At 30.3% G+C, this 12,974-nt stretch overlaps 1 protein-coding gene across 2 annotated transcripts in view; it reads left to right on the top strand.

The window, feature by feature from the left end:
* Positions 1-12,974, top strand: part of LOC107169919 (uncharacterized) — a 48,676-nt gene that overhangs the window by 26,039 nt on the left and 9,663 nt on the right. For both annotated transcript variants that reach the window (XM_089218546.1, XM_089218547.1), the window contains 2 exons: positions 3,726-3,862; positions 5,315-5,438. In XM_089218546.1, the coding sequence (XP_089074672.1) occupies positions 3,726-3,862; positions 5,315-5,438 (261 nt within the window). The remainder of the gene's footprint in view (positions 1-3,725; positions 3,863-5,314; positions 5,439-12,974) is intronic.

Raw genomic sequence — 12,974 nt, 5'->3', positions numbered from 1 at the left:
AAAAAACGAAGCTAAATCAAATCTAATATAGTAATATTATATGTAATTTAGACTTAGAGATTTTTGTATTGAAATAAAGAGCCATATGATAAATACAAAATGTTTTACATGTAAAGAATTTTTTATAAACTCGTCAATTACCTTACGATCGTATAATATATTATATTGATATAAAAAAAATAAATATTGAAAATCGCAACATAAGCTTTTTCTTTATTAGTCTTCGAGGTTAAACATATAGGTATTATGCTAAAAATAATTGATGGATTAATCTTGATTTTATTGTGTTCTCTATGGATATATGACCTGGTATAAAGACTTTCGCGTGTGCTTAAAAAAATGTTTTTCGAAAAAACTCATTCTTTCAAATCACGTCAACCCGGGCCCGTATCGGCTAATATCGTGTCTCAGTCACCTAGTATGCGTACAATATGGTATCCCCATCGTCACCGCGGTCGACCGCCGCCTTCTCGCCGTGACCCATATCCTCGTGCACGTGTGCAGTGTATAATACTATTTTGTATTATATTATTATATAGTTACACGCATCAACACGATACGCGGTTGTATATTGGCGACGACGCGACGCATCGTAATAATCGTTTTCGCCCAGTTATCAGTAAGTTACACAATATTTCTCGTGTGCCGAGCGAAACGAATCGCGTTAAATAGACATAATAATATTATAATCATTAATGACGTCGTATGAATTATAATCTGTATTTTTATAGTATTATAATAATATAGTAATCGTGTTGTATAAACGAAGGAGACGAAGTAATCTCGACGGCTTAAACAGCGCGCGAGTTTTTAAACACGGCCACCTATAGGTAATAGGTTTATATACACGCACTTAAAACACTCGGCGTGCACTTCAGTCACGGTCGATGATTAGGTGATGGGGGGGGGGGGGGGGGTGTTCAACGAGCTCGGGTGTTGAAAAACGCGTGCGTTATTAATTAATTCCGCGGACCCGCGTGCGTCGTGCAATGGGAGGACGTTACTCCGACGAAACTTTTAAGGCGCAACTCTTTTTCGGTGTTTTCTCTTTTCTCTCCTCCGACACAGCTAATTGTTTTTCACGTCTTTAGCAGAACATCCATCCCTGAGCCCGCGCGCGCGCGCTCCGACCACGGCACGCCACCCGCAGACCTAATAGAGACGGCGATAACGTCGTGGCGAGCACCCCCCCCCCCCCCCGCGGAGACGGCGGCGCTAGCCTCGGCGACGTCGGCAGCGATCACGTACGTTTCGGGCGCCGTGGGTTTTGAAACGGCTCGGGCAACCGAATGCGCCGCCGTTTCGGGGTCACCGCCACCGCCGTCGGCGAGATAACGTTGTCTGTGAACCGGACGGACAGTCGGTCAGTCGGCGGAGAACACGGACACACGGTCGCCGAGTAGGGGAACGCGTACCGAAGCAGTTTCCGTCCGTGAAACTATATCGAACGTCCGAAGATTTTTACATCATATATTATTATTGTGTGTTTTTTTTTATATAAATTACAGTATACTGTTATTTCCTCGCGCGCGTTCGTTTCGAGAGAAAGAGAGTATTATAAAATATGCCCTAAGCGTAATAAAATAAAAATTGTATTTTATTTGTCGTCAAAATAGTCACAATACTTGGGGGATGCGCGGTGTGCACACCCGCACGATTTTGATTTTTGTCTCCAGAGCGAATATGGTTTATTATTTATTAATTTATTTGTATTTAACGCAGCGCACTATTATTGTTGCTGGTATTTAAAATCCCCCTCCCCCATGTGATAATATGCGGGCCGCGTGGCGTCGAACAGTCGCCATTTGAAACCCGACACTGGACTGGTAACAGGAACAACGCCACACCACCGCACATAATACGACACCACTGCGGCGTGCTTCCGTCAGTCCCGTCCGTCCCCACGTTTGTGGTTTACATAATATATTTTCATCCGATATAAAAAGTCGTGGGTGCACGCTGTATAGCCACTAGATACGCGCGCAGCGTGCGGGTCAAAAAAAATAAAACAAAAATCGCGTAACGCGTGGCGTCCGTCCAAATAAAAAATGAATTAATAAATAAACTCTCGTCGTTTACACGAGTTATATTGTGTACGCTGAGACGTGTCAGTGCAGTCGCCACCCGAAGTCAAAATAGAGTGCGTTTAGATAGGTATTGTTGTTTCGTACACTGTATATACATAAAAATATGTGATGTGCCATGTGCACCGGTTAACAACCGCATGCCAACATTGCCAACTCGCATTTATGTCCGGCGAATCGTCGCAGACAGAATTACTACGGTATTCGACGTACAATACAGCAGATGCTGCATTTTGCTTCGAATAATGACACTATAGTGTTGAGACAATGCATAATAATATGATATAATATTAATCGATTATATTGTTTGGTTTTTAATTTTTTTTTATCGTGAAAACCATATTGTGAGCGCTACGTAAAAGCAAAACTTTTTAGGGCCCTGTACAGGTCAAACCGTGCGCTGTGCGATGCTATACAATAATTAAATATAAATAGCGTATACAGTATAATAGTAACAAAAAAAAATTCCAATGCGATTCGATTATAATGCACAGTAATTAAATTCTTGTACCATATGTCGATAATTATTGTACAATTAAAAAATACTATCAATATTAATCTTTTTTTAGATATTCACACGCTGTTCTACGCGTTTATATGCAGGTGCCAGGTATAAACGGTATATTATGCATACAAGGACTTCAAAATTTCGTATGAAAAATAATGTGTGAATTTATGTTGGTTTCTCTATGCGGTCTCCACCATAATTTTCTGCACAAACATTTCGAAGATACCCTATAATTAATATATTAATATTATAATAAATAATATATTATAAATTTATAATGTGTACTGTTTGGCCTGCAGTCCGTGTATTATCATCGCATTGCCAAATTGTAGAAATGTCGATCGTCGAAGCTTACAATTTATATACACGTTACAATAACACAACTGAAAAACGATTGTCCCGTGTGTGACATCCTCGACGAGGGCTTATTGTGTCCTATGAGTGAGGGGGAAGAGGTGTCAGGTCTTATACATTTTTTTCGATTTCTTACATGCAGCGTCGTCGTCCATGCCTTAAAATGGAAACCGGACGAGACCGAATTATTTTCTCCTACGGCGCATATTTGCGTGTGTGTGTGTATTACAGTACACGTGTACCTATAGGGTAATGTGTTATTTATTTTCTTCTCTCACACGCTACTTATTCCCTCTCTCACTCTCTCTCTCTCTCTGCAGTTCATTGCTGTATTTTGTGCGTCATTGTCGCCCCATCATTGAAAACTGATTGCTTGTACTAGTTCGCCAAACAAAATAGTGTTACTCACAACTCAAACATCACTCGAGACCAAGGTATCTCGACAACTGTATTATATATATATATATATGATATAGGTATACGTAGGTACATTATACATACAAATAATAATAATAATAATTTAGTGAATTTTCACAAGAATAATAATACCGAGACGGTCTTATGTCTTGGCTGAAGTACGGCTTCGGGTCGCGTTACAAACTTACAAATGATAATATTATGGTTATCGATAATATGCAGGAGACACGATGTACATTTTAAAATCTGACCATTTGGCTATTTAAATTATAGCAATACTATGTTGAATAATAAATACATATAAGTAGCACGCCCCTTATTTTTGTTTAAAAATAAAATATGTCATTATTTATTGGTTTTAGCCGAATTGGAAAACATGGCACCTGATCAAGTAGGACCCGACGAAGACACGGGCGTAACCGCTCTGAGTAACTGTGGGGCTACAATGATGAACACTACAGTCTTCGTTACAGTGCCAGCCAGTACATTCCCAGTCCGGGTGAGTAATCAAAAAAAAAAAAAAACGACAACTATGAAGTTTTGTCTAAATGAGTAAACATTAATTCCTAAATAACCTTACCAAGTGTCGGGCAGAGCGATAATAGTTTCGTTATGAAAATTAAATATTTTTACTTTTTTTGAAGCAGATAAATTGAGCCAAATAACTGTTTCATTGTTGGCACTATTATTTTTAAGTATAGATAATATTCTTTATCTTCAGAAAAAATTTGAGATTCATTATTTGGTACTGTTATATCATAGATATGTATTAACATTCCTTACAACGCGTATTGTAATAGGTTGGTACATCAATAACATTGTTATAAACAACACAGATATGTGCTACACTTGTGATCGTTAAAAAAAATTAATTTGTATTTATAGAAGAATAAAAACTGACATAATTTTAGATGCTTATTTAGATTAATTTATATACATGAAATAAATATTGACGCTTGAACCATTAACCAAGTGATAATTCTAATGTTGTAATAACATACTATAACCATATCATAAAATTAATCCAATAGACGTGGGACTGTGACTTGTGAGAGCATTGAAACTATGGTTTCGTCGTTGTGCAGATTATGGCCAATGAAAATAAAGTATATAAACACGATAGAATATAAAATACATCAATTATTCAATATTTTATTAGGTGTCTATATTAAATCTGTTGCCTATGTACCAACTACCCAAATATAGAAAATTTATCACCTCTACTTTCCATTTTTAATTTTATAATTTAAATTTTAGATATTAATTAAATGCTACAGTTGCTACATAGCACTGTTCAATAGTAGGTGATACATATACATATATATTCTACTCGTAAACCTTCTATAAAGTTATAAACTGTCACAAATTACAACTACGTAATAAAAATTTACAAAATTACATTACAGAGAACATAAATTAATTGTGTGATTCTGTTTTTTCTTTTTATCCTGACAACGTTAGGACTTTGAACTAATAGTATTGTACCCGATGACTGCAATCACTATATGTCTAAGTGATCTTCTGGAGATTCATACGGATACGTCGCTTAATATGGACTGAGATACAACCGTAGTGATTTATTTTTAAAAACGCTCAAGGGGTCAGTATAAATAGAAGCACAGACAAGACGAAGATACGTGCTTGGACAACTATCAAGTGGCCAGCAATGCGACAAATGTTCGTTTATTCCCAGGGGGGGAAGCTTTTTATACACACGCACATACAAGCATAATATACGTACTGTATACATCGACGACGTTTTATATCCTTATCATGCAGTCTGGAATAATTCGATTTGCCTATTAGGGGTCACGTATAGTACCACCATGTTATATAAAGGCAACGTGTGTCATTATTATACTTGGTATCCACGTCTATTATCATTTATCAATATTCGTGTCGATCTACTGCAATCAGCTCATTGTCCGGTTTTGTCTTTATATAATTGCAGGAAGAACTGTCGTCCGAAAACGTGTATGTCGGCGGTGACAAAGACAAGGGCAACTCGACGGATGACAACGAGGACGATGACCTCACATCGCTGAGTTGGCTGCAAAACAAGAATCTGCTCAAAGGTTAGAATAAAATGTATACATAGACATACATAGTCATAATAAACAATCAATGTATAAAAAGGGACTGTGCTTTTCGTTATGGATTGTTAGTCGTGTCCTCTCAAAGGAAAAACAGTTTCCGTACATTTAGGTCAGGCCACTGTTTTTTTAAATGAAAACATAACAATTATGCGCACGCTTTTTATGTATTATAATATACATATAATGTAAATTATAATCATAAGTACTTGCAACGTAAACCAGCCATAACGAAATTCCTTCAAATTACTAATACACATTTTGTTCATTAAATTGTATTAATAAGTAATAATTTCTTGTATGTGATATGGAAAAAATGATGCTTTCATGACGTGATAATTTTTTTTTTAATTTAAACGGAATGATAAGTAATAGCATATTGTAAAGTATGATATCAATTTAGTAGTAAATTATTATAATAAAGTTTTTGTTATTTGATGTTTTTGGCTTAAACGTATAATATGCACCTATAAATGTAAGTAACTTACTGTTAACCTATTGTTAAATATAAAATTAAATGCTGCGAGCTATGTACATACTACCACGTTCTACCTACCTTTGCAACAAGGATTACTGTAAATCTACAGGTTATCAAAATTATGGTTTATGCTGGATGATTCACTAAACATACTTCTCAGATATTTTTCCTTTTATCATGCATTTATTTAAATTCCAATTTTTGAGATTTTGAGTATACTCTAAGACCATATTTTCAAATGCTTAGATTTTTTTATGCCTATACATTTTAATGAGTATCATATTATTAGGTACTATACAAACTTTATTCTTAAAATTATATCAAATATTTTTACGGTGAATTCTTAGGCTGATAATTTTTGGAAATGTTGATGTATAAATGAATAATGTGAATCGAACTTCTCAAAAAATAAATTAGCTTAAATGTTTGTAGTAGAAACTAGTAGTTTTCGTTTGAATAAAAGGTAAACAAATCTATTCGTTTAAAAATATTGTCTGAGTACATTTAACAATCCAAACATCATAAATTGAAAAAATTCATCATTGAAGGATATAAAGAAGGGGTTAAGTTGATTGGTGAATTGCCTTGTTCATTATCATAATAAAACATTCCATCAAAATTTTAGTTATTTTTAAAACATTTTTTTTTTTTAGCAATAATTTATTTCATTTCTGAAGTTGGTGCTGACTTTGTCTATTAAATGCTCTTTTTGAAGCATTTAAGCCGATAATGTGATAAAGAATACAATAGAATTAAAAAAGTGTATGTTAGCAAAAAATAAAAATGGGATATAGGTATATCACAATGAAGTTTTAAGATCCTGAGTAAATTTCATTTTCAAATTTTTCAGTATAGTGTCCGTTGTGTCGTCGTAATTTTTTGAAAAAATAAGCTCAGTTCTAACTTCTTACCAAGCTTTGCTATGCATTTTTTAATGATTGAATAAATTTTTCTGTATTATTTATTGCTGTTCCAACATTATTTTCGCTATATGCTACTTAAGAAAATATTTCTGTTAAGATAATAATGTTTTTTTTTTAGAAAAATATCATCATTTTTGGATCATTGTAGATGTAAATTATTGCTTTGTTATTACTATAATTTTATATTATATTTTCCAAAATAATTAATCCATTAAAATAAATCCATTGGTCTTGGAACTTTTACCGTTCATCGATGTCTTCTTGCGTCATCACTACATTCCTATATAGTCTAAACATATTTTATTAACGCCATTCTGTTTAATCACGTCTCGCTTATTTGGTTTCTTAAATAAGTTGTTATCCATAAGATGCAAAAAAGAGCGTTTACCTGAAGCCACTGAAACCGGAAATGTCGCCCCGATTTTTAAAGTAAATTATTCGATACAACGGTGAATCATATTATAAATATTTAGGATATTTGGCGATATTTGAGTTATTCAATATTTTTAAATATTTCAAAGTCGTAATTAAACTCATTTTACAATAGTGTATAGGTATACAATATACATAAATGTGTAATTAAATGTGTATAAATAATTAATAACACATAATTATAAATCACGATATCCTCAACATCCCGTGTTTGACACATATTACTATACATAAAACACTGAGTCCCATCTATTGATCTATTTTCTTACGCTGAATTGAATGAAATAAGACGAGTGCCCAACACCTGTTGTATCATGTTACTTCATTATGATATTCTGTATTCATATGTATATTTTTTTCCACAAATTCATTTACACTAATTAATATATCTTTAGACATAAATATTAAATAGGGACTTAAATGGTGTGATATAATAATATTTCCCATAGGCCATATTTGATTCTAAAGACACCAGCTGATTTAAATATGTAGTTTCGTTGGAAGAATTTTAATTGGATCATATTGTTTTAAGTTCTAACTGAATGCACATGATTACAATTAATTCGTTCATTACCGACCGATATCATATCCTTCATTACATTATCTGGTTTTCTTATATCTGTTATACATTGCAAAATTAAAAATTAAGTATAATAACTATTAAAGGAAATTATAAATAAATAAATAAATAAATTTGTGATTTGCTCATACCAATTATTTATTTTATACATAGTATCCATGAGTCATGACAATTACAATTTTCTCATTGTATGTATTCATGCTTGATATTTTATTCATACCAATTATGTTCTAAAAAATACACGACAGTTTATTAGAAATTATCTTATTGCGCACCTTAAACTATATGTAAATGAGCTGAGTAATATTAAAATTAGAAAGTATGCCTATTGCCTAATATAGGTAGCAGTGTTATTTATATTAATTATAATTAAAATAGCCAAGTTCTTATTTAGAACACAAAGTTAACGATTCAAGACTTAGACTATATATAGTATCATAAATTAAAGTAATATTGATTAACCGTCCAAGCATACAATTAACTTTTACCTTATATTATAACTATACCAGCTTTTCACATTATATCGGTGGATTATTGAGATTATTTTGATTTGTACAAAAATCATTTTTATTGCTTATAATATAATCTATTTTACTAGGATTATATTGAAAATTGATTTAAAAATATTGATTATAAATATTACAATTTTTTTTTTTTAAATATACATATCAATTATCGTTTTCACCCTTAATTGAATAATATATTAATATATTTTAAGACTAAAATGATAAATTTGCAAATCATAAATATAATTTTACTGTGTCATAATATTCTAAATTGGAATTATATAATTTATCAGAATCATATATATAACTGAATATTGTTTTACTAAAAAATTTGATTTGCTTGATGTGATTTATAACATTTTATATTTTCAAATAAATCATATCTTTATATTATTATGTGTAACCTATTTCATTACTCTGTCCATGCAACGTTTATTAAATCCATTCAATTCAAATATTTTATAGCTATGTTGTATTAATGTTAATAATGTAACAAAATAGGAATGTATTTAATTTATAGATTATTTTATGAACGCCTCTGTATACATAATATAATTATATATATTTTATTATATTTTAATTGATGATAAAAATATAAATTTGTACAATTATTTTAAAATCATTTTGAAATTGGTACTCAAAATATATCATATTCATGAAACATATTTATAATTGTTGATTAGAACTAAAATAACCTTTTTTCTCTCTGAAAAATGTATTTGAAATAAAAATTCTTTTAAATAAAAATTATGATAATATTCAAAGTTCATTGACATTCTAAAGATTTTCATAAAACAGTATTTTTCCTATTTGATTATTTCTGATTATTTTTTTATGTAAAATATAAACTAACATTTTTGATACAAATATTTATAGATTTACTTTTACCATCTACCATCATGATAAAATATATAAAAAAAAATACATTAGTACCTATCACATGGTTTTTAAAATATTTAATTTTAATAATTGTCTGAATTTTTTATACATTTTATAAACTTTTGTTAATTATCCCTTCTGTTTAAATGATTAATATTATCATTTGTTTCTATGTCATGCTTTTTTATTGTTTTATGAATGTGTGTTTAAACTCTAATAAGTTACTAAAATAATATACTCTATAATGCAACATAAAAACTACTGAATAGTAAGCAAATGAATATTTTATACTCTGCTACCTACCTTAGTAAAAAAAAAATAATAAATCAGATTTAAATAAACTACAACTTAACAAAGATAAATAGAAACACATTTTTTTTTTCAAAAATGCGAAAACAATATTTTACATTTTTGTTGTAATATTTGTAATAATGCATTAAAAAATAATGAAATTTAGGTCCAGAAATCAAGTCTAAAAATATAAATAATATTGTTCCTTATTATTATGCTTTTATACCAAATTATAACATTTTAATCTTTCTAAATTAATTTCTTACAGCAATATAGTGGTATTTGATTTAACAATTAAGTTATATTATTTTTTGACATATCATGGTCCAACAAACAATTTCATACATCTAGTGGTTACTTAAGCTTTTCGTACATACTATTAAAGTTTTTTTTTTTTTTAAGCTATATTTACAATCTATACATAAAGCATAATAAATAAATTGGATAATAATAGTAATAAGAAGATGAATTGATTGGCTTGAGGGGGGAAACCGTCCATCAACAGTACCTCCTGTTTAATTTGGTGGGGTCATATGGAGAGACCGTTTAGTTATTATATTTTATTTTTTGTATTAGCCAAGGGCGTCTCTTGGCCATTTTCTTTTTAATCTCCTTAGAGGGTTGCTGGGGATGGTTAAATAGGATATACTAAAAATAAGAAAGTTTTGGTTTGAATAGAGTTTTAGGTGGAATATTTTGTAAAGTCGAGTTTCTATTCATTTGACTATTGAGATTGTAAATCCTTATGTAATCTGTCGTTGGTCATGTACCGTGAGGCTCCGGTTATTTGTCTGAGACATAAAGATTAGAAGGCTTGTATAGGTCTTATATTAGATGGTTTGGCTTGATGCCAGATTTGGATACCATAAGACCAGCTAGGGGTAATAATCGTTTTTCATATTAATATTTTGTTTTTAAACTTATTGAAGGAGACAGTAATGGACGAAGGAGGTGTAGGCATGCGTTTGATTGTCTTCTTTTATGTTCAGTTTGTTGGGCCCAGGTACACCTTTTATCCAGATAACACTTAGGTATTTAGTTACATATTGGATAGGAATTGGTAAATTATTGAGTGATAGTTAAGGACATTCGTTTCTACATAGAGAAAAACTTATTTGAACTGACTTATTTTCATTTATCTTAATTTTCCATTTTTTTTTTCAAGTTGGAAGTTTGATTTAAATGGTATTGTATATCATGGGTTATATAATGATGCGAGTATAGCTGTATCGTCTGCATATGTTGCTAGAGTTATGCGTTTTGTTTGGGGGATACAAGGTACCTAGTATCATACTTCCTTGGGGTAATCCCGCTTTAATTTTATAATAAGGAGAGTAAGAATTGTTTTGTTTGACGGTGAAATATCGATCTTCGAGATAAGACTTTAGGATGAGGAAATATGGAGCCGATAGAAACGATTTTAATTTGAACAATAGTCAGATAGCCTGCAGATACGATTTAATGCTTATACGATATCAAATACTATAGTTAAAATCTATTATTTGTAATTTTATTAAATATTTTTCACGTCATCATAATATTATTATTAATGTCAGAAGAAAATTACATGAGGTTGTAAAATAAAAGAATGTTATAGAGCAATGTAAAGTATGAATACAATTAATTGAAAATCTGAGTACACTATTATAACAGTATATTATAAAGTGAAGCACAGAATAATTTAAAATTATTGAACTCGACAGTGGATATAGATTGTTGGTACTTATGCTTTTGTAAACTTACCTATAAACTATTTTTAACTGTAATATTACTAATAGATTTATAGTTCATACCTTAGCAGTTAGCAATATATCATGTGGAATTTTATTTTATTCGTGAACATGGTATTATACAAATAAATAATAATATTAAAAAGTATACACAAACATACAATACAGCATTAACACCATATTATAGAAACGATGAAGTGCTATTATTGAATAGCTTCTTCCAATCAAGCCAACCATGACCTATTATGTATCCCTCCATTGTGCTTATTGTAAATGTTTTTCTTACAGATTGTACAAATTATATAAATATGACAACAAAAAAAAATATATATATATTATAGAAAAAAATGCTTTCATCATGATAGAAATGTCTAGGGGAATCTAGTTATCACGACAACACTGAATCTACATATTTATTATTTATATATATATCAACTAATTGTTAATTTCTCAGATTGCAATTAATAATTCTCCGAATTTGTTAAATTATCATAGAAAATGAATTAACTTTTTTTCGAGTTACATCATTACATGAGAGCCGAACTGTTTTCATATTGTTTAGTCTTCATTTTACATTGCTTAACCCTCGAATATATTGTCTGTTTAGAACCTACAAATCCTAGTACAACTAATATTTTAATATTATTATTCTGTATTTTTGGATGAAAAAAAGATAATGAACAACTTGGTATAACTTCGAGATTATATGCATCCTAAAAATATTACAATATTGGTATTAATATTTTAATCTTTACTAAAACTACTTAAAATTTCAGTAAATAAATAAGGACACAAGTAATTAAAATATATTATTACTACATACCTATTATATTTACCGTTTAAACAAAAATTTTAACCTAACAAAATTTAACCAAACATTCCTTAATTAAAAACTGCTTATTCACCAACATATAACATGATTTGAAATTTAAATGAAACGACAACTGTTAATAATTATTATACTATAATCTCACATCATGAGTACCTCCGTCGTTCACTGGTTTCACTGCTGTACTCTAATTTACATTTTTTTATTGCTAGTATGAAAAAAACTTTCCAAATAATTATTATAAGATGGCACACCAATATAATTTTGGTCTCCGTCTTACCCATGTGTAATAATAAAGTAAATACCTACAACATATATCACTCATTGTAATTAAATTGCTGAAATTAAGATATTATTATTAGAAAATAATGTTATATAATATGTGTTTTCAGTTTTGTCGATATTCTTATTTTTTTTTTATTATAAATAGTTGTAAATAACTTAAAAAATAAACTATATTCTACGCTCGTAAGATGAATAAAAATGATTTACTGATGCGCCCTCTTTAAGTAAAAATTTTAAAAATCTTCATTTTTAAAATATTTTATGATAGGTAAACACATTTTGCACATTTTGCACGGTTTCGTATTTTTGTACACGTTTGCAAGTTGATTTCGGTATTTATATAAAATATGTCAATACGATAATTTGATTACCAACATTGTCACATTGACGTAACTAAGGGGAGCATATAAGCTCTCGTTGTAAATATTCAAATACTTGCATGATGGATTCAATGTGTAAAATAAAATAATTAATAATTTTATAATATGCATATAACATATACTAATATTCTGAATATGCCTTGAACGAGATTATGTACGAGGAGAATATGAAGACATTATGTACGGACGGTACGGTACATCAACA

The sequence above is a fragment of the Diuraphis noxia genome, unplaced genomic scaffold (genome assembly GCF_037042655.1).
Source record: "Diuraphis noxia isolate RWA-SAM2 unplaced genomic scaffold, SU_Dnox_SAM2 contig0002, whole genome shotgun sequence".
Lineage (NCBI taxonomy): Eukaryota > Metazoa > Arthropoda > Insecta > Hemiptera > Aphididae > Diuraphis > Diuraphis noxia.
This window is presented reverse-complemented; position numbering and strand designations above follow the sequence as displayed.